This window comes from Vigna angularis, chromosome 2 (assembly GCF_016808095.1).
Source record: "Vigna angularis cultivar LongXiaoDou No.4 chromosome 2, ASM1680809v1, whole genome shotgun sequence".
Taxonomy (NCBI): domain Eukaryota; kingdom Viridiplantae; phylum Streptophyta; class Magnoliopsida; order Fabales; family Fabaceae; genus Vigna; species Vigna angularis.
Window position 1 is genome coordinate 15,801,963 of NC_068971.1, and position 23,502 is coordinate 15,825,464.

The 23,502-nt window shown below is 32.9% G+C and overlaps 1 protein-coding gene and 1 non-coding gene across 2 annotated transcripts; one reads left to right on the forward strand and one right to left on the reverse strand.

Moving 5' to 3' along the window:
- Positions 1-9,628: 9,628 nt before the first annotated feature.
- Positions 9,629-9,701, reverse strand: TRNAA-AGC (transfer RNA alanine (anticodon AGC)). The gene has a single exon. It is a non-coding gene; the product is annotated as a tRNA-Ala (tRNA).
- Positions 9,702-9,814: 113 nt separating this feature from the next.
- On the forward strand, positions 9,815-23,051 carry LOC108329385 (uncharacterized). Its single transcript, XM_052872530.1, has 24 exons — positions 9,815-10,020; positions 10,152-10,282; positions 11,109-11,193; positions 11,331-11,384; positions 11,715-11,806; positions 11,941-12,044; positions 12,459-12,534; positions 17,506-17,959; positions 18,526-18,864; positions 18,956-19,159; positions 19,267-19,365; positions 19,455-19,527; positions 19,693-19,820; positions 19,932-20,256; positions 20,312-20,550; positions 20,637-20,761; positions 20,903-21,020; positions 21,196-21,251; positions 21,354-21,447; positions 21,536-21,722; positions 21,815-21,895; positions 21,969-22,078; positions 22,163-22,225; positions 22,708-23,051. Exons 1-24 carry the CDS (start codon positions 9,973-9,975, stop codon positions 22,813-22,815), a joined length of 3,393 nt encoding a protein of 1,130 aa, XP_052728490.1. The 5' UTR covers positions 9,815-9,972; the 3' UTR covers positions 22,816-23,051.
- Positions 23,052-23,502: the final 451 nt, after the last annotated feature.

Sequence of the window (23,502 nt, forward strand, 5' to 3'; positions counted from 1 at the left end):
ATTTTGAACATATTAATAATTGAAATAAATATAATAAACATTATTAATTTTATGAATAAATTATTTTAGAAGTTACAGAGATGATAAGTTAATAATACTAATGAAACACATGGGATCAGTGTGGTGGATATTAATATACTATTTTATTACTTTTCTTTTACACTATTTTATTTTTTATTAAGTTAAAATTTAGTTGTTATGCAAATTTTCTTATTTTATATATTAGTGTGCATTTTAATTTTAAATTTTATATCTTTAAGTATATTTGTATTTATATAATTTATTCACTGTTATACTCTTTTGTGTAAATTTATATATTACTTGAAATTTAAATTTAAAATCAAATGAATTTAAGGTTAGTTGGAGAGAAGAAATAAAATGCTAGATACTTTGAAAATTATATAAAATAAATTAAAATTAGTGACAGAGGGTCAATTTAGACCTTTACTTAGAAGAAAATAAAGAAGTAAAAATAAATAAAATGATTTTTACATTAATTAAACAATATATTGAAAAGTATAATGCTTATAGAAAAGAATGAAATTATTTTTATGTGGTTAGCTACATAGAAATTAAACTTACATGTATATTATTCAAATAAATTAAATTGGTCATAGACATTATATATCATGTGGAGATAATAAAATTGAATTGGTGAGTAACTTTCACTTATCAATGTTCATATAATTATGAGAGAAATAACTTGTACCAATGAGGATATAGAAAAAATAGGGTTTTATAAATTAATACGAGAGATTGAGGCGCATTTGAATATATGACTTTTTTTTTTGTGAGTTGTTAGGGTCACCCAAAAAAATCTTATTGTGTTATATGTATATTTCTGGTTTTAAAAATGTTTTGGTGTTTGAGTGTAATATTTATTTATATATGTGTGCAACTTTTTACTCATTAGTTAAAGTCAACCATAATCTGATTGTACTATGTATGATATGTGTTTGTCTACAGAATAATGAGATTGAGGATCTCATTTAATTCATCAATCATTGATTCATATGTTTGTTTCTTATCTAAATGTGATGGTTAATATTTATTTTATTTTAAAGAGAGAAAAAATAAAAGTCATATATATATATATATATATATATATATATATATATATATATATATTTATATATGTGCACATATTTGCATATAAGAAAACATATTTACAAAGGTATTTCCTAAAACTTCTTTTACTATTTGACATAAAACATTGATTTAGAATTTTAAAAAGAGTTATTAAAACTTTAAAATTAGGTGTTTGTTATATTTGAATATATGTTTGCATGTTATAAACAATTTACTAAAACATGTAAACCTACAAAAATAATTTTATATATTTTTTATATATTTAAGGATTGTTTATGGTTAATAATTTTATGTAGAAATACGGATGAAATTCTTTAAAATTATACTTAATTTTGATTATCTTGAAGTGTAACCGAGTTTAAATCAATTATTTTAATTAAGATTTGTTTAATTGGGATAAAATGATTTTTAAATTAAATTACATACTAAAATAATTTTGGAGCTATTATAGTTATATGATGTAATGTTGAATCATTTAATGCTTTATAAATGATGCATGCATGACTAAATATCATATATTTTAATGGTTAAGAGAAATTAACACCATAAGCTTGAAAAAAAATGTTCTCGGGGATGAAGAAAAAAAAATGATAAAAGATAAATAATTTTAGTAGTTTATTGTTGAAATTGTCTAGCATGTAAATGGCTAACTCATCTACTTGGTGTTTCGTCTGATAAACTAGTCCAATACGAAGTATTTGATGAAATCATATTATGGACTCGTTTACCAAGACTCTTGTAAGTGATTCGTCTATTCAGACTTAATTAATAATTTTGTCTAACATGTATCATTTGGAGTACTTAGTATACATCTCATCTAACATGTTAAAAGGCCTTTAGGACCATGAGTTAGATTTTCTACACACAAAAATTATTGTTTTTGTTTATATTTTTTGTAAGATTCAAGGGACTTTTTGACACAAGATAACATTGAAGATAATGTTTTATTCTTCAAACTTAAAAGTAATCTTTAATCCCTTAAGTATATATGTAAAATCTCTGCACAAATTGCAGAAAAATTTGTCAACTAAAAGCCAATTTTGTCACTCTTTGAATTGATTAAGCAAAGTCCAAGCTTTACATTTTTGAAAAACGATCATCCAAAACTACTATAAAATATAAGTCTCACTACAATTTTCCTCATTAGTTGATCACTTTATCCATCCATCAGAACTCCCCTTCAAGTTTCAAGTTGTCTTCCACGTGGAAGACGAATATTTTTTATTCATTCTCTTATACTTACATAATTAGTTTTAGGTGTTGTTTTATTTTATTCAAAAAGAGATTATTTTTCCTCTTTTATTTTTTAGTTTCAATTATACTTTTAACATTGACTTATAATATTTTTTGGTAATTCAATATTAATCTTTATAATTAATTTTTTTGTCAATTTAGTTAATTATAATAATCTTTTGTGTGAGTGAAAAATAAATTTTCACATGTAGTATAAAAGAGCACTTAACATATATATATATATATATATATATATATATATATATATATATATATATATATATATGCGCTTGAAACAATTTAAGTGTTTATTCAATCTTAATTGTTAATAAAATTTTTGTCAGTTTGCTTAATTATAACAATATTTTGTGTGACTGAAAACTAAATTTTCACATGTAATATAAAAGAACACTTAACTTGTATATGTTTGAAACAATTTAAGTGTTAATAATATCTTACTTCAAGATACTTGAAACATGAGAGGAACTATATAAATTAATTTATGATTGTTTAGTTAATTCAAACTTGTATACTCAAGTTTGTTTACTAAAAGAACAGAAAAATATATTATTACTTTACTCATAAATGTTTATAATGAGTAAAATATAATGAGAATGTCACTTAGGCTTTGTTTACTTGAATGAATTTTGGGAAAAGAAATTGAATGAATTTGAGAAGATTTGAAGATAAATTTTTTTGTTGTTTATTTGAGTCGATTTGGAAGTAGGTAAGAGTAGATTTGGAAGTAATATTTTTAATTTGTCACATCAATCAAATCATTCATTAATTTTATCAAACGAGAGTCTTAACAAGTTAATTGAGATTTATTTAATTAATTAAAGGTCTTTATTTATAAATTAAAAGAATAATAATCATATAATAACCAATGAAAAATCTATTTATAAGAATCAACCTAATTTTACTTTTTTTTTATTTCTTTATATCATTTAGCGTTTTTAAAACTTTCATTCTTTAGTGTTTTTATATTTCTAACACTTCTGCATATTTTTATAAGTGTTGTACTAAGTAAATTTCTTAATAGAAATTGTTAGGAGCTGACTTGGAATAAAACCCTATCTATACTCTATTGGTTAATTTTCTATACAGTCGAATATCCAATTATGTCATGAGTGGAGTTTTGTAATGCATTAAAAGATTGACATTTATTTGTTTCTAATAATGACAATGATCATGAACTTATGTAATTCTTCTTCTTCGTATTGATTAATGTAACATCCCAAAATACAGTAATAACTATAATTTAGAATTAATTACAATTAACAGTAAAACAGTGCAGTCTTTACACTAAGGTACGAGGTTCAAAAAGCCGAACGGCTTAAAGTACAGAATTAATTACAACACAGCAGTATTTCAAAGTTCAGAGACGAACGGTTTTACAAACATCAACCGAACGTTCAAAAAGCTAAACAGAAATACTAAAGGCTAAAACTTAACGAGCGCTCTAGGGCTCGGCTTTAACCTCTACTTCAACCAGATTGGCGTCTTCCAAATTTTCTTCTTCCAGTGTTTCTTCAAGCAACGCCTCTCCGTCTGCTCACATCCACACGGATGATCATTGCATAGACATGACGGACGTACAGGTACGAACGACAACACAAGGAAAGAACACAGGGTAAGCTTATTGAATTTAATTCACAAGTCATTCATACAATTCAACATATCAACATTTATAAGAATATCACAATACATACACTCATTCCAAACTCTCATAAGACAGATCGTCCGGACTGTATGATTCTATGTATCTACAAGCGTTCTTGCACCCAAGTGATGTAGTAACTGGAAACGTCCATCAGCTGCCGCCCGAGGTTAGCCCTATCAGTCCAAAGTACTCAAAAGGACTAGGACCTCCTGCCGTTCCCACACATGACCTGCCCTCCTATATGTGAGGACGAGCACTCACGGAACATCAGGATGAACTGCCATCAGTAGCTTTACCATAGTCATACTATACAATTCCCAATATTCAATACAAGAGTCGTTCCTCCACGGAACGCTCGTCCAAATTCCACAACCATAGTTTCACCTCATATACTGTTCATCTTTTATAATCTTTCACTTTATTTTTGTTTTTGTCTTCCAGTACAAGTACATAAAATCACTAACGTTCAGCCCTCTTTATAACGAGGAAAAACGTGAGGAACGAGACCTAAGAATTTCCCCCGTTCCAAAACAGAATAGGACCGACTACAAGATAGATGGACGACCTGTATTAACATGGGTGTTCAACATGGTCGGTCGACACAGATGGACGACCTGTATTACAAGGTGACTCGACATCGTCGGTCGACACAGATGGATGATCTGCATTATCATGGGTGATCAACATGGTCGGTCGGTACAGATGAACGACCTGCATTAACAAGGGTGACTCGACATCGTCGGTCGACACAGATGGATGATCTGTATTATCATGGGTGATCAACATGGTCGGTCGACACACATGGTCGACATGTATTAACAAGGGTGCTCGACATGGTCGGTCGACACAGATGGATGATCTGTATTATCATGGGTGATCAACATGGTCGGTCGACACAGATGGTCGACCTGTATTAACAAGGGTGCTCGACATGGTCGGTCGACACAGATGGATGATTTGTATTATCATGGGTGATCAACATGGTCGGTCGGCACAGATGAACGGCCTGCATTAACAAGGGTGATCGACATGGTCGGTCGGCACAAATGGATGATCTGAGGTTCGGTTCGTGGAATATCAAGGTTGGTCAACTTGCCGGAAGGACCAGTTGGTAGAGTTTACGTACAAGAATCCAATGCTAGTAAACGACTGAGCACGGTAGAGAACACTATTGAAGTTAGACCAACACTATTTTTCATCAAGGGATTTTTCAAGAAAAGAGTAAAAGCGCTTGGTGTAAGACCGAGCACTACTCAATACGATTGCTATGTATAAGATCGACACTGCTCATTATGAGTTCTAAGTAGAAGACCGACACAGCTTATCCTCAACCAGAATTCTTCCCAAATGAAAGTATTCTAATTCAAAGAAGTTTACTAGAACACCAAACGGTCAGGAACCGTTTAATGTCGAACGTACATTATCATAGGAGAGTTTATATTCAAGTTTCACTTACATTCACTCATTTCTCAGCATGTATATTTCATATTCACCATATATCAACTCATACTTATGATCATATATCAAAATCAAATATCACAGGTCATGCTTCACGCAACTCTCAGAACATCCATACAGCACAAACAAAAGCATACGAATTAAATTTAATAAGCTTCCCTTACCTGGATCAATAGTGAACGAACGTCCTAACGTGAAAAAATCTGGATTCGCCCAACTATCACGTCTATCCTCAGATCACTCAACTCTTGCGAACTAAAACCATTTACAGAATCCAAATTTGATTCAGACAAAGAGAATGCAGGTAACCAGGTTTGGTTTTGCATGAAACCTAATAATGAACGACTAAGGGACGAACTTACCAGATTCAAAACTTGAACTTGTTCGGTTTGATGGAAAGCTTATGACGTCTGGATCTCTTCTACGGTCTCTGAAATTGGATCGGAGAAGAAGAAAGTGAGTTATGGTAGAGAGAAGATGGAGGTTTCTAGAGAGAAGGTAGAGAATTTGGAATCAGAAGTTTGGGGAAGAAGACGAAGCATGCAGAAGAGTGGGAAGAGTGTTTTTCAGAAAATCAATTTCTCTTCCCACGTAGGACGAGCGTCCATTCTCCTGCTGCCACTTGGATTCCACTAACGATTTCAAATGTTCCAAAGTGACACTTGGCAGTTGCATGCAGAGTGGGTGTGAGTGCGTTTTAATGGCACTGCACGTGTGGCGCGGGTGCATTTAATGGTGGTCAGAGTGTGGGGTCGGGTGCGTTTCTTAATACAAAGTCTGAATAGGGTTTGCGGGCATTAATAACATGATTTGACAGGTGGAAGCTGGTTAAGTTTTTCGAGACCTTACAATTAATTTGGTTAACTATTTTTTTTATTATGTAATGCTTATTTTGAGTTTCACCAACTCCCAACTTGATTTTGTAATTTTAATTGAGGATAGGATATAGTTTTTTAATTATGATTTGGGTAAAATAAACATTGATATCATGTACTCTTAGGAATATGGATACTATTTATAAAACAATTTTTTAACTCTAGCTTTAATGTTAATTTTTAACAAATTTCACCAAGAAGTTTAAATCTTCTTTCAATAATTTATACTTTATCCACTAAGAAATTTCTGGTAAATTAAATAAGAGGGTAAATTGAGTAATCGAAATCACTAAATAAAGATTAAAATGAATTGTCCATGAAATATTGGTGAAATTAATTCCTAAGTCTTTTACGTACTTTAAATACCTTTTTCTTTTATTATTATTGTCTTTTCAATTATGTGTCCTCTATCTTCATCTACATTTCATTATTTAAATCAAGTTTTTTTTTTATATTTTATTTTATGAAATTGCTATTAATGTCAAATTATAAATATCTTTATTTTTTAATTATATAATTATATAGTAACTTTATGTGATTTAATACTTTGACTTTTGTCTATAATAAACTATAGTACATTGTCAATTAGTCATAAGAAATATCCTAATACTTATGATTTTTTTTTTAAAAAAGTCACAATTTAATCATGTTCTTACATTTTGCTGGTTTTACAATTTGTTATCATAGTTGAATTTGGAGTTATCTCTATCAATGTATTTTTAGAGTTTTTTTAAATATTATTACAAACTTTGTTTTATCGATAAGGTTTAGGTTATTGTGTCTTATAAAAGAATTAAGCATAATAAATCCATAAATCCATGAAAGTCAATCAAAGTTAAAGTTCATATAAGCTACATATACTTTTCATTACACATTTTCACTACTCTTGAAAAAGAAAAGAGAAGAATGAAAAGAAATAGAAATAGAATCTCGAATGAGTTCAAAAGGCATTAACAATCTTAAACAATTAAATACCATTTTTCAAAGTCAATGGAAGATTAAACTTTTTTAATAAGAAGAAATTCATGCAAAGACTAACGACACATTTTTTTAGGTTATGCACAAGGTTTCATCACTTCACTTACCATAGAAGTGGTATAAAGATCCCACAAGTTGGAGAAGATATGAGTACAAAGGTCATGAAATCAAATCAAAGATACTCCTATGAAGTTTTATGGTTAAGACTCTATAAAAGAGTATTATTAAACCTACAAAAGAAATTGTTAGAACTATTGAAAATAATTTAAGGGTAAATTTTCATAGATAAAAATGGGTTAAATATGTTTTTCGTCCCTTAAGTATCACACGATTTTGGGTTTAGTCCCTACTCGAAACTTTGATCGCTTTTAGTCCTTATAGTTTTGAAACTATTACTACTAATCCCTAAAATTGGATGGCGTTAAATTGTCTTTGACGTGGCAAATGGCAAACCCACATTTCATGCCACCTCCCGTGCCACGTTTAGTGCTTCTTGAGGATTAAAGGTAAGCCCGAGCTTGAACAGAAGATTCAAAAAACTGAAGCACCAAGCACCCACCATGAATCTTCAACTACAAAGCGAAATTGAAGCAAACCCCAAAATTTCTCTCACCAGTCCACCCCTTAGGGCGCATAAAGTTTGGTACTTTAAGCTATTTCAACCAGGCCAAAGAGAAAAGTTGCACAAAACCCAGTTGGTACTTTAAGTTATTTCCAACCAAAAAGTTTGTTTTTTTGTGGATATCCGTGAAGGTTGAAGTTGAAGAGATAACAATAAGAAGAGATAGAAGAGGAGCATGCGATAATTATCACACCAAATCAAACCCACTGAGAGGAATTGTGAATGAAATGAGGGAGGTTTAACCAAAACGCTAAGAAATACCGTAGACACGTTGCTCGAAGTGGCTCCATCGAAACTTCATATGCATACATGCCCTTTGGGTGTTGGTGTAGACCCTTCTTCAGAAAATTGCCAAGGTGCCCATGGGAAAATTATGTGGGGTGCTCCAATGGCATCCTCATAGCTGAAGCTGAACCACTTTACATGTACAATCTATGGAATCCAACTCAGAGAAACGTTTCGACTTTCTTTATGGGAAAGGTTTTGGAAATGGCGACGAAGAGGTTTTGTGTTTGAATGCCGTTGACTTTCTATGGTTTGAAGAGAAACTGGTCCATTGATGAAGACAGAAAGAAGCACTAAACGTGGCACGGGAGGTGGCATGAAACGTGGGTTTGCCGTTTGCCACGTGAAAGACAATTTAACGCCATCCAATTTTAAGGATTAGTAGTAATAGTTTCAAAACTATAAGGATTAAAAGCCATCAAAGTTTCGAATAGGGACTAAACCCAAAATCGTGTGATACTTAAGGGACGAAAGACCCGATAAAAATAACAAAGTTAAATATTATATAATAAAATAATCCATAAATTTATCATTTTAAGATAATGGATAAAAACATTAATACAACATGTTTTGAATTAAAAAATATAACCTTTTTAGTTCTAAGTCAGCTTTATTATGAATGTGTAAACCATATTTTTACTCCTAATTTTGAATGTTTCCTTCTTTCTTATGAGATTATGATGATCTCTTCCTTAGAATATAAGTTAATGAAAATGTATGGTATACAAGACATTTTAATATTTAAGTCAATTGAATTATACATAAAATAATAAATGAATAGTACAAATATTTTAAAATATCCTTATATATATACCATTTAATAAATTTTTACCTATATAAACCTCTCCTTGGTATCCAATATTTGTCATAATAAATATACTCAAATTATTTATATAATGTTGTCCTTTTTGTTGAAGTAAGTTTGACTTGTACCACACGTTTTCTATATTGTTATCCCCATACAACAGATTTTAGGAGACTTTATAATTATATTATTTTATATAAAACCTTTTTTTATGGAGATTTGCCCTCTTATTTGACATAAGGTTACAACCTTCCACATTTTAAATTGTATTATCACATTTTGAGTAACAATTTTTCGGGTAAGTAGTTTTACTAAAAGTAAATTGAATTACTAGGCTTTAAATGTCAATTCCAGAAATAATTGAATCTGAATAAAATATAATAACATTTTATATCATTATAAAAAATCATATTCAACAAAAGTTAAATGTTAAATGGAGATGCGGGGTATCGATCCCCGTACCTCTCGCATGCTAAGCGAGCGCTCTACCATCTGAGCTAAAAGTAAATTGAATTACTAGGCTTTAAATGTCAATTCCAGAAATAATTGAATCTGAATAAAATATAATAACATTTTATATCATTATAAAAAATCATATTCAACAAAAATTAAATGTTAAATGGAGATGCGGGGTATCGATCCCCGTACCTCTCGCATGCTAAGCGAGCGCTCTACCATCTGAGCTACATCCCCATTTGAAATTTTATTTATTAAAAGTTTATATATAGACAAGTAAAAGTTTTGACTACCATAATTTAGAGAAGGTGTGAAACAACTCTTACATTGACCAATGACCGGCAGATGAGCTAAAGAATTTATTTTTTATAAAAAAAAGAAAAGTTTTGATTTTTGATGGGAAGAGAAAAATACCAAGCATTGGAATGATCATCAGTCCAAGGAAGGAAATCAAGCCGTGGAAGACAACCTACTCTCAGCAACAACAAGAACAACATCATCGGCAACTATGTTTGCCAAGAGGTTGATTGACAAGGCTCTGCTGCACCATTCCAACGTAAATTAAAAACTCGAATATAAAGATTCTTTCTTTCTCATCCAACTTTACTTTTCATTTCTTCTTCTGGGCTTCCTTTACTCTTCCATGTTGTGATTTTTTTTTCTGGGGTTGGGATGGTTTTGGTTCAGCATAAGTTGCGGCATGGTGGTTTGCAGGGAGGTGAGTTGGATCCCAGAATTGTGTTTCACTACGGCATTCCATCCACAGCTTCAGTTCTCGCCTTTGACCCCATTCAGCGACTTTTGGCTATTGGGACTTTGTCAGTTCTCTCTCCCTCTCTCTCTCTCAGTCTCTGATTTTTCTGTTGATTGCAATCTTTTTTACTAATTGGGTATGGTACTGTACCATTGAGTTACGATAATGTTAAATAAGTTTCCATTATCGTCGAGGAATGGTCCTACCTTACCCAAATAAAAGGATTATCTCTGGTAGATGATACAAGTGGTTGCTATAAGAAAAAAATATATATTTATGGTACTTAGTTGTCTAGTAATGGGGGGAGGGGTTAAAAGGGATAGTGGATTCAATAACATTTTAGAATAGTTTGATCTGGGTTATTCTAATTATCCGTGATAAGTAATATAAAGTTGATCTTTTGTCTTTTTCATTTATTCTATTGTGGTTAAGGAATTGCATTCTGAACTGTGCCCATGCATGACTATTTTTTTTTTGTCAAAGTGAATTCTGAAATTTAGGATAAAAAATCTCGTTGGGTTTTTCAAACTATCTTTGAAATGATTATCAGTTCTTTGTTAGGGTCTGCGGGAGGAATGGTGATGTAATGCCTAAATTCGCTTTTTGTATTGACATTTATTTTGGTTCTTTCAGTTAAAAGTGTGCGTAATGATAGTAAGAAGAAGAAACGGTCATTCTGATAAGAGAAAATCAAACTGACATAATTCTTGTACATGTTTAGCCAGAAAACATGGGAATGAGATGACTTTTTTCATAATGGACAGTGCATGATTCTTCAAATGTTATAATGATTTGACACCACATTTACCATGATTTAATTATAGCTGGCAAATAGATGTCATTATAGGATGTGAGTGTTTGATTGCTTATAGTAAGCAGTTTAATGGCAGGGATGGAAGACTTAAGGTGATAGGTGGTGATAACATAGAAGGACTTTTGGTTTCTCCTAAGCAATTGCCTTACAAATACTTGGAGGTAAGGGTCATTGAACTTCTCAAATTGACATGCAGTTAGATCTTGTTGGATTTCTTTGGTGCAAAATTGTCAATTTTTTTGCTAGCTAAGCTCATGTAAGTAGCATTTTGATCCTTTATTTCTTTTGGCACTCACAGTTCCTGCAAAACCAGGGGCATTTAGTTGGGGTCTTAAATGACAATGATATCCAGGTAATGTTTTTGTACATTTCACTATCTGCTTGTGTTGATACATTTTTTCTAACAACTTTCCCCCCAAATAGGCTAAGTATTGTGGTTTTATCAGTCCTTAACACCTATAATTGATATCTCTAAGTTTATGTGGTTGCTTTCCTTTTCTAGTTTCTTTTCTTACCTCTCATCATTAATTGTAGAATGGAAAGTAACGTGTGTGATTTTTCATCAAGCATTTTAGGATGTCAAGTTATGGTCTAAATCAGTGAAGTGATTGACTTAGAGTTCCTTTCTTATTATAGTTAAGGCTTAGAATGTCATTTTGTATTTTTCTTATGATTTTGGCAGGTTTGGAATCTTGAGAGCCGGAGCCTTGTTTGTTCTTTACAATGGGAGTCCGAGATTACTGCTTTTTCTGTAGTCAGCGGTTCACATTTCATGTATGTTTATGAAAAAATTATATGCAGTAAATCTCTATACTTTTGCCCTTGCTCTTAGTAGTCACTAGCTGCAAATAGTTGTGATTACATTTACATGGCACTTGATTAGTAATGTTACTTGTTATAATGTTCAGTTATGTTGGGGACCAGCATGGTTTATTTTCTGTGATAAAGTTTGAAGCTGAGGAAGGACAACTTTTGAAGTCATCATATAATTTGTCTGCAAAGTTTCTAAGGGGTATTTTGTTTTCATTTTTAGTTTTTTGCTCTTTTGTTTTGAATTTGATGATTGATAGGTAATACTGATGGACTTATTTGGTAAAAAATGGAAATAAAAAAAATTGAAGGACAATGATCATTGACCCATTTGATGAGGGGAATATGGTCACCACTAAGATAAACAATGTTGTGTCAAATTGCAATATTTATCTTACATAACCACTATGTTCAAATATCTTGAGTTGATTCATGCCTCTGTCTTCCAGTATTTAAATTTGTTGAAAGTTCTATATCAATTAGAGATAAGACCAGTTTAGAGTATATAAGTGGATGCAACCCTTTTTATAAATTGTTTTTGTGGGGTTGAGTTAGGTTTAAAGTCTACTTCTTAACAAAACTTATTTGATTCTCTTTGATTCATTCTCTTTGACAGAAGCTGCAGGCTTTCCAGATCCCAGTGTACAACCAATCATTGGAATTCTCTTACAACCTTCTTCATTTGGGAACAGGCAAGATAATAAATAGTTCATACAACATTTTAGCCTTGCATCTCTTTTTGGCAAATTTATCAATTGGAATTTTCACTTGACTGCTACTTATTGATTTACTCTAACAAGGCAAATTGAAAACTAGGATGCTGTAAAATTAGAGTTTAACTTTGTAGTTTAACATTGTTGGGTTTTAAAGTATAAGAGACAAAAGAATGAAAGGGAAACTGATGTCTTTTATTGAGCATAAACAATAAATATTTATACTACATAATTTGTAACTGATTTTGAAAAATATCTCCTAAACTAATTAATTAAAGGTTTAAACACTCAGATGGTTCTTGTATTTGTTAATCTCAAGTGGGTCCTCATTTTTTAAACTGTTAAAATTGGGTCCATATACTTGTAAAATTGAGCTAATTTTGTCCTCTCTGTTAAGTTTTGACAGACGGTGTTAATCTGTGATGACGTGTTTATGCTGATATACATTGTTTGATTATGTGGATTTTTTATTTAAATTAAAGGATTATGACATGACAAAATTGAAAAGGGAATTAGGGATTTAGAAACGACTGCGCGTTCTTCATCATTTGGAGATGGCTCTGTAATCGTTCATCTTCCATTTGGTTTTTCTTCCCATAGGGGCTTTTCCTTTGTAGAACACCATGGATTTCTTCACCCTAATAGCTCTGTTATCAGAAGAATAAACATAGTCAGGTGAACCAGTAGCTTTCTAGTACCCAGAAGCTGTGGTTTTGCTAGGTCTTCCTCCTCTGGCTTCTCTCTCTTGCCCAGGCGAAAAGAAAAACCATTGCTTCTGTATCTCCACGACAAAGCTCCTCCGCAAGTGCTGCAAACAACCATTTTACCAAAAATGAAAGAATCATATGCACAAAAAATTGCTTATTTATTTATTTGTTTATGAATCACATATTTGGGAGGTTCCATGGTTTCAGGGCATTGATATCAACAACTGGAATAACTCTATCTATGGCAACAGTAACAACATCAGCATTATTTCTTGAAGCTTCTAGCTTGTTGCGAAGGTAGAAGCCAGAATTCAAAAGCCAACAAGATTGGTGAAGATTACCCCTAGGGCATCAGGAATCAATTTTGCCCAACTTTGGAATTCAAAAGCTTCTTCCATCAAATCTATTAAAGAACAAAATTTCAAAATTATGTGGTTTATTGTTCAGGTTGAAGCATCAAATTCAAAGATATATATATCAATGAAAAACAAAAAAATACAACTCTCCACAGAAAAGGCCAAAATAAAAAAAATATATTGAATAACCAGATTCACTGACTCATGCATACACCAAATATCTGTTCCAAGCATGTGAATGAATAGTTTAATTTCAAATATTCTCTGAATAATCAGTAAAAGAAAGCATCTTTCGGAAAGGGTTAGAGAGATCGAAAACTAGAAGACAAAGGGAATTTCGATAGCAAAAAATCAAACTTCCCTTATTGAAGATAATTAAAAAGGTCTCAACTTTACATGTTCATCTCATAGACTCTCCAATAAGAAGAACTTGGAGTACATAACATGTCAGAAATTTTCCATGCTAGAAAAAAAAATGCGAGAACATTTCCCTTGACAAAACAAAAATTGAAGTACATTTTTTGCTTTTCCGCAAGAAAGCCTCCACAGGCTTCGGTGAATGCCAGAAATCACACAGTCCAAGTGATGGACACAAAGTCGGTTACCCCTCCAAGCTTTTGCAAAGAACGTCCAGAAGAACGAGCGATGGTTTCCAAATCTCTAATTTCCTTTTCAATTTTGCCATGTCATGATCCTTTAATTTAAATAAAAATTCCACATAATCAAACAATACATATCAGCATAAACACGTCATCACAATTTAACGCCGTCTGTCAAAACTTAATGGATACGGCAAAATTGGCTCAATTTTACAAGTATATGGACTCAATTTTGACAGTTTAAAAAACGAGGACTCACTTGAGATTTCCCAACAAATACGATGACCATCCGAGAGTTTAAACCTTAATTAAATAATGCATAAAATCCTCCTAAAAATTAGGATAGGAATATATTTTTATTTAACTGATTTGACTCTTTCAACCACATGCTGTTTGAGTCACAAAATTCCAACAAACTCCTTGACTCAAAGTCAGCATACACTAAGTTTTTTCGTCCTTGACCGTATCATCTAAAGTTCCTTCACTTTTGGAAGTTCCGATCACAATTTCTTGCTTAGTCTTCACGTCCTTACAATCTTCCGCAACCTGCTCATCTACTTGTAGTTGTTCTTTTGGCTTTTTCGCATTTTCAGCTTCTGCTTCGGGAAGAGTTGACTTAGGCTGCTCTTCTTCCTCTATTTTTTCTGGTTCATTTTGACTTTCACCAACTTTAACACCTACTAGCTCTACTTTCTTGTCATTCAGAGATGGAGTTTTTTTAGGTCCTCTGACATCCTGTAGTTTGTTTGTTGCTCTCCAAGATTTGTCTTTTGGAAAAGGCAACCTTGTTTGTTTTCCATATTGCAAAGTTGCCTATACGGGTGATTTCTCTTCCAATTCAGCCAGCCCTTGTACCTGCATGTTGTCTTCAACCTTGTGCACAACAAACTGCTCTTTATCAATCAAATTTAAGGCAAAGCTCTTGCCTTTCATTTGAACTCTGAATAATTCTTTATTATTTGAATCTTTAATCATGCAGGTTTTATCTTCAAATAGAACTTTATAGTCTTTCTCTAGAAGTTGGCCAACACTCAACAAGTTTTGGTCAATTTCAGGAACATATAGAACATCAATAATTAATTTCAAACCTCTGCAACCTTTGATCACGATGGTTCCTTTGCCCTTCACTGCTATTTTTGCTCTGTTTCCAATTCTGACATTTGTGTTGTAGGTTGCATCAAGATCTTTGAATAATTCTTGATCATAAGTCATGTGGTTCGTGCAACCACTATCAATTAGCCAACTTTCTGTTGATCTTGCAGTAGCAAAGCAAGAAACAACAAAAAGTTCTTCTTCTTCACCTTCTTCAACAACAGCTTGTACATTTTCTTGTGTTTTTGATGACTTGCAGATTTTCTCCACATGCCCTAATTGTCCACATTTATGGCATTTCACATTTGGCCTCCACCAACACTTCGTTTGTGGATGATTGTTTTTCTTACAAAAAGGACATGATGGAAAAACATGAGAGGATTTGCTATCATTTTTGTAGTTGAAAGTTCCTGACTTGCCCTTTTTTTCCAATAATTTAGCTGCCAAAGCCCCTTCAATATGACCTTCTCTCGTGAGTTTTCTTTGTTCTGGAGCCTAAAGTGCGGTCAAAAGTGCTACCAAGGTAATATTAAAAAGATCTTTTGAGTTCTCCAAGGAAGTCAATGTGGCTTCATATCTTTTTGGAATTGTTACAAGTATTTTTTGAACAATTCGAGAATCAGGAATCTCAGTGTCAAGAAGACGTATTTTGTTTGCAATGCTGAGAAGCTTGTCCTCATAATCTTTTATTGTCTCCGAATCTTTCATCTTCTGCATCTCAAGTTCTCGAACCAGATTCAAAGCTTGCATTCCTTTGATTCTCTCACTGCCTTCATACTCTTCCTTAAAAAACTTCCAGATTTCATGTGCCGTTTTCAACGTCATTATTTTGTTGAAAATGACTGGAGATATGCTGTGAACAAAATTGATTTGGCTTTGGACTTTCGAAGCCTCTTTTCTTTGTGATTTTTCATTTGAGCAACTGTAGGATTATCTGGCAAGGGAGGCACTTCATAGTCCTCTTCTACCGCTTCCCACACATCGTTAGCATCTAGATATGCTTCCATTTTGACAGCCCACACTTGATAGTTTAGTTCATCAAATACAGGCACATAAACAGTAGTAAAGGATGTTTGAGATTCCATCTTATGTGTGGTGGCTATTTTGTGGTTGTATGTGTTTGTGGGTTATATCACAGATCCCGTAAGATCCTTTATGCTCTTGATACCAATTGTTGGGTTTTAAAATATAAGAGACAAAAGAATGAAAGGGAAACTGATGTCTTTTATTGAGCATAAACAATAAATATTTATACTATAGAATTTGTGACTGATTTTGAGAAATATCTCCTAAACTAATTAATTAAATAATGCATAAAATCCTCCTAAAAATAGGATAGGAATATATTTTTATTTAACTGATTTGACTCTTTCAACCACATGCTGTTTGAGTCACAAAATTCCAACAAACATTCATATTTTTTTAGTTCTCACTGTCTTTATCATTTCAAATAATTTCTCAGATTTTCAAAATTATTTCAAACATTTGATGAAAAATGCAGAGCCATCCTCCTAAGCTGTTTGTGTAATTTGTCATACTAGTATATATTCTTAGAGACAACACTGCATGATTTCATGAGTATGTATTCTGTATCATATATGTAGCTAAATCTTAGAGCTCTGACTGAAATGATGGGTGAACATATTTCAAGACAGCAAATACTTCCACCAGTATTTGATAAAGTTGTGTGACTCTTGTCCTGATCTGCATGAATTGGGGTTGTTTGCTTGTGAAGAATTACTGATTGTTTCATAGGGACTTGAATATTGTGGGATGTCAAGTCCACATTGAATAGTATGAGATGCTCAGTGGAGTATTTAAGGTTTTGGTTCTCCCTCCTTAATAGTTTAAGTGCGGGTCCTCCAAGTGTTTGGATGCTTATCAGTTAATATCAAACCCGGTTGTTGATGTCTTGGAAAGGAACTGCCTACAGAGAGATTTGAAGTGGGAGGAGTTTGACTAGTGGAGAAGTTGAGTGAAGTGATAAACTCTTAGGGCAATGCTATGATTGGGTATTATGGAGTGCCTAAGTCCCAAAATAACTAGTATAAGATGTTTGGTGAAGTATTTAAGCATTTGATTTTCCATTTTAATAGCTAACGTTTAAGGGTGATTGTCTAAAATCTAATATTCCATGTTGAGTAAAAGAAGTTACATTTCAATCTGATGAAGAATGAATTCTTTTATATTTTGTAGACTCTTGATTGCATTTGAGGATGGGTTGCTTATTCTTTGGGATGTTTCTAAAGCTCGAATTGTGTTCCTTGGTGGTGGAAAAGATCTCCAATTGAAGGATGAGGATAGTAGCCCTTCTACTGAAACAGGGGCTAATCTTCCAGCTAATATTATGGAACAAAATCTGGGAGACAAAGAGATAACTGCTCTTTGCTGGGCATCTTCCACTGGGTCTATTCTTGCTGTGGGATACTTAGATGGAGATATACTTCTTTGGGACTTGTCATCATCAGCACCTTCTAAAGATCAACAAACTTCTTCTAAAAATGTTATTAAGCTGCAACTTTCGACTGCAGAAAGGAGACTCCCGGTCATTGTGTTACAATGGTCTGACAGCTATAAATCTCAAAGTGATAGTGCTGGGCAGTTGTTTGTCTATGGTGGTGACGAAATTGGATCTGAAGAAGTTCTGACAGTAAGTTACTTGTTTATCTGTTAATCATTTTATTTTAAATTGATTTCTATTGGTTTTATTGGCAATTGCTTCTGAATTATGATAAACTATACCAGTTATAAAACATGTGATACATTCAAAATTGGTCCAAGGTTGTGATTGAAACATTCTTGAATGTTGAATGTTTCATCATTCCTAAAATCTGAAATGTATTGAAGAAGTATTTTACTTGGACTTGCAGGATATAAAAAATAATTGAAAATTCCTTATGATGCTGTAAACCTGGTTGAGCACCATTGTGCTTTACAAACTTTAAGAAAACCTTGGTATTTAATGTAGGCTTATCGTCTGGTTACTAAATTGAGGATTTGAACTGATATTTTTTCATTGTTTTCTTCCCATATCTTTTGTTAGTTTAAATGGTAAGGTTTAAACCCTGGTTATTTTGAACAAATATGACGATACATTCTTGTCAGATTTCTAGTCACTTGTTACCATTGCCTGATGGCTAGCATTTCTTTTTGTTAAAATGTTTTCTTAGCATGTGTGTAATGTTCCCCATAAACTTTAGAATGCCTCTATTGCAGGTTTTAACTCTTGAATGGTCATCTGGGATGGAGTCTGTAAGATGCACTAATCGGGCAGACCTTACACTTAGTGGTTCTTTTGCAGACTTGACTTTACTGCCCAGTCCTGGAGCAAAGGGGCTGAACAGCAAAGATGAAGTTTTTGTACTAACAAACCCTGGACAACTGCATTTGTATAATAGTGATAGCCTGTCCACATTGACATCTCAGCAGAAAAGGATGCCATCTGTTCCTGCTGTGGAATTTCCAGTGCTAGTACCTATGGCTGATCCATCTTTGACTGTTGCAAAACTTGTCAGGTTACCCAGTAAGTCAAATTCATCAAAAATTCTCACTGAGGTAACTTTTTTTTCTTCCTGTAATTTGTCACTCCTTTCAGCTAATCTTTGTTTCTTATCTTTTTATCATCTACTTATTTCATTTATCTTAGGTTGCTTCAGCTTTGAGAACTGGCTTGAGGTCTGGATCTGCACCTTCAGATTGGCCCTTGACTGGGGGTGTTCCCAGTCAGTTGTCCACAACAAAAGGTGCTGAGGTTGAGTGTGTTTATTTTGTGGGTTATTCTAATGGATCAGTTCTTGTGTGTGATGCTACATATGCAGTATTATCTTATATTTGCAACATAGAGGGAGAGGTAAGCATTCCACAACTACTTTTTCCCAAAATAAATTCAAAGAAAAAATGTCCTTAGATTTCCTCATATAATTTGTTTTTTGTCCCCACTATCTCGTTGTTTGGTAGGTGAAAGGTACAAAAGTGGCCGGTTCAGATGCTCCAGTGACAAAATTGGACTTCTGCTCTGTTTCCTTACTGTTGGCCGTGGGCAATGAATGTGGTCTTGTCAGATATCTTTCTTAATATGTCAATCTATTTTAAATAATACAATATTTTTTCTGTGCTCAATTCTTTTGCTGTGATGACTTTAATAGGTTTGCATTTATGACCTCAAAGTCCACTCCAGTAGACAAAATTTCCAATTTGTCACACAATCAAAAAGTGAAGGTGATCCCTAGATATCTGTCACCATATTGGAAGTCCATCTTCTTTGTTTGAGTTTTAACCCTGCCCCCCTCACATGTTTCTTGTGTTCCAAAGATATCTATGCAGAATAAAGAAATTGTTAGGCCTTGACTCATTGTATCATGATTTGTGAAATATATTTTGCAGTTCATGATGTTCCTCAAGGAAAAGAAACTCGTTGTAGTGCTGTTTTTTCTCTTCTGGATTCTTCAGTACAAGCATTATCATTTGCAAATTCTGGAACCAAACTTGCTATTGGGTTTTCAAGTGGTCGGGTGGGTATTATCTGATTGCTTGTTAATTCTCTCATTGCGTTTGTTATTTAATCGTAAGGGATAGTGGGAGGTCTGTCAATTGATACATCTTGGTAAATTGCTTCTTTCCAGGTTGCAGTTTGTAATATGAATTCATTGTCAGTTTTGTTCTTGATTGATGGTGCACCTGGCTCTACCTCTCCCATTACTTCATTGGTTTGGAAACAAGAAGCATGTTTTCCAAGTTATGTGAACTTAAAGCAATCAGATGCAGCTTCAGGCAACTCTCTTGAAGAAATACTGTTTGTGTTATCCCAAGATTCAATAATTAACATAGTTGATGGTAATAATGGCAAAATGATCTCTAGCCGACCATTACATGTGAAGGAATCAACTGCAATTTCAATGTATGTTATAGGCAAGTACAAATTTCATGAAGAGCACAAAGCATATTTTCAGTTTTAATGCACTTGAAATATCATTGAAAATTCTGACAGATTTTTGTACCTCAGAAAGTAGCATCTCAACCTTTGAAGCATCAAATGACAAGCCGCAGAATGGACTCTCGAAGAATACTGCTGATAATAGCCCTGACGAGCAGGAACAACCCTTATCAGCTAGGGTAAATTCATCAGAGGCTGATCTTTCCTCTTCAGAAGCCTCACATTCTGGAGATTTAATGTTGGATCCACTTGTTCTGCTTTGCTGCGAGAATTCATTGCGCTTGTTCTCAGCAAAATCTTTGATAGAGGTTCTTTAGTTCATTATCACTTCACATTTGCATTCACTTCAAGTCTGTATGCGAATGAATTTGACGTTTATGATAATTCTTTACAGGGACATAAGAAACCAATTCATAAAGTGAAACATTCTAAATCTTCTTATTGGACTTCTATCTTAAAGAAAGATGATAAAGTTTGTGGGCTTCTATCATTGCTTCAGACCGGAGCATTTGAAATCAGGTTAAAGTGCTAGTATTTTTTGTTCTTTCTTCTGTTTCTGAAGAGTTGGGGAGTATTTTAAATAAGACAATGTGGATTCTAGCTAAACAAAATTTCTTTGAAATGATAAATTATTGGATTATTTTTCTCATCTTTGGATAGGTCTTTGCCAGATTTGCATTTGGTTGAAGAAAGCTCTTTATTGTCGATTTTAAGGTGGAATTATAAAGTGAATATGGATAAAACCATGTGTTCTGATGATTATGGACACATAGTGCTGGTACAATTCTCTCTAGAACTTTGAAATCGTCAAGAACTTCATCTATGTTTTTGCGCTGTATTTTTTTAGTGGATACTGTAAAACATATTTGAGTACTGAGGTGAAAGCATTTGAGTCAAATTTAATCTGCAAATTTTGGTCTTCAAATCACCCTTCTGATATTCATAACTTACAGGCTAACGGTTCTGAATTGGCATTAATCTCATTACTGGCTGGCGAAAGTGAATTCAGGTATCTTTGTTATCTTGTAATGAAGCAATAACATTGTGGACTTTTGGTTAAACTGTAGTTATAAGGAAGAAAAAGATCACTAACATTTCTATTCTGTTTTAGTAATTTGGAGCATCTGCCTTGTCTTCATGACAAAGTTCTGGCAGCCGCAGCTGATGCTGCCTTTAGATTCTCTACAACTCAGAAGAAGAAACAGGTTTGAGGTTCTTTGATTTGCCTTATTTTGGATCCTAATGTTCACACCATTAACAAATTTTTTAATTAGCTTAACCATTTTGGTGCAGACCATGGTGCCAGGGATTCTAGGTGGCATTGTCAAAGGACTTAAAGGAGGAAAACCCTCTCAAACAGATATGACTAAAAGTGCGGCCTCCAATTTTGGGAATTTGGAAGACATTTTCTTTAAGCCCCTGTTGCGTGATCCCCTTCCAACAGTGGATATCGCAGATAATAAAGTGGAACTTGATATAGGTTTACATTTTTCTTTAACTTGGTGTTTTTTGGGTTTCATAAGTTTGAATTGTCAAAAGCAAAACCTCAAAATATTCTGTATTTTCGCACAGATGATATTGAAATAGATGAGCCCAACCCGCCAATAACTAAGAGTTCTACTTCATCTCCTGATGTTAAAAAAAAGCAAAAAGGTAAATCACTTTCAAAACATGCATCATATTTTGACTACAAAGGTTAGTAACAGTTTCTTCCTTCTGCATGCAGATAAGTTACGAGATAGGGAGAAATTATTTGAAGGTGGCACCAATAAGGATGATGTTAAGCCAAGACTTAGAACACCTGAAGAAATTATGGCTGCTTATAGAAAAACTGGGGTAATGCTAAGCTATTCATCCTCTCTGTCTTTTAACACTATTGGTATCAACGAGTTAAATATATTAATCAATATCTGATTTCAGGATGCTTCTTCAGCTGCCGCCCAAGCAAGAAACAAGTTAATGGAGAGGCAGGAAAAATTAGAGGTAGAAAATTATCTCATCTCATCATGCTAACTTACAATCACATTCTGTTGCTGTCAGTTCTTCAACATAAACATGGAAGCACCCTCTTTGGTTTTTGTCCTCATATAAAGTTTGTTCATTTTTAGCCACTATATTTAACAAAAAACGATTTTTTTGTAAGAAAAAAACTATGTTGTTTTAATCCCTTAGTAGGATTAAAAACATGAATTTTGTAATTTTTAGGGGCTAAAAAATGTAGACACTAATACAAAAAAAATGTCATATTTCCAAAGACTAAACATTTTTTAGCCAACCATTTTTTTCATCTTTTACATTGAAGTTTCTGTTTGTCTACTTTTCAAGTATAATTGTTAAATATAAACATATTTCTTCATTCTCTAGTCTTTAGTGCAAAGGGGTCACCAATTTCTTATGCTTGAAGCATCGTTATCATGATTCATAAACTCTGCTAAAATGAAGTTTTACTGTTCAATTTGACTCAGAGAATCAGCCAACGCACTGCTGAACTGCAAAGTGGAGCTGAAGACTTTGCATCATTAGCAAATGAGCTTGTGAAGACCATGGAAAGGAGGAAATGGTGGCAAATATAGAAAAAGAAATTGTATATATTTATTTTCTTGTATATATTTGTGGCTGTTGGCGTTGTTTTTGTTTCATTTGTGGCATAGAATTAGCAAAAGGAAAACACATAACATCTGCAGAGTTTGTTGAGTATAAAAGGCAAGCCAAATAGTGGTCAGTGATTCTTTTTTTTACTACAAATATGTCACTATTTGTTTTCACAATTTGAGATATTTGAATAATATCAGTTTCATATTGTGTAATAGTCATAGATATAAAGAATTTATCGAGAAAAAAAAATTCACTTTTGAAAGTTTTATAAAATATGTATCATGTTGAGCTTAGGTTCTTTTAGTAAGTCATCTTTGTTGGAAAATGTAAATGACTGAAGTATGGATTTCTGAGAACAGTTAACAAAGATATTCGGATCATATGGTAAAGCATGATGTAACATGTTGCAAATTTTGTGAAAAAGAAAATTGTTTGTCAAAATTGGTATTTTAAGATTAATTAATATTAAAAGAATAATGTTCCTTTTTGTTCTAAAACAAATTTGTCATGATTATCTCTTTCCCAATGGCATGTCTATTCAGAATGCACTTGTGATATTGCTGCCTAATGAAAGTTAGGGCTGCATAAAACAAGGTTTCTTTCTTTTCAAATAATTGAACTTCATAAAACAATGATTTTTATTGAATCTATTATTTTAAAATATA

What these genes read in the sequence shown, in the direction of transcription:
- LOC108329385 (XM_052872530.1), top strand. Translation starts at nt 9,973, where the DNA reads ATGTTTGCCAAGAGGTTGATTGACAAGGCTCTGCTGCACCATTCCAAC. An exon ending in GATCTGAAGAAGTTCTGACA is followed by an intron (nt 17,960 to 18,525) that starts GTAAGTTACTTG and finishes CCTCTATTGCAG; the next exon opens with GTTTTAACTCTTGAATGGTC. An exon ending in CAACTCAGAAGAAGAAACAG is followed by an intron (nt 21,448 to 21,535) that starts GTTTGAGGTTCT and finishes ATTTTGGTGCAG; the next exon opens with ACCATGGTGCCAGGGATTCT.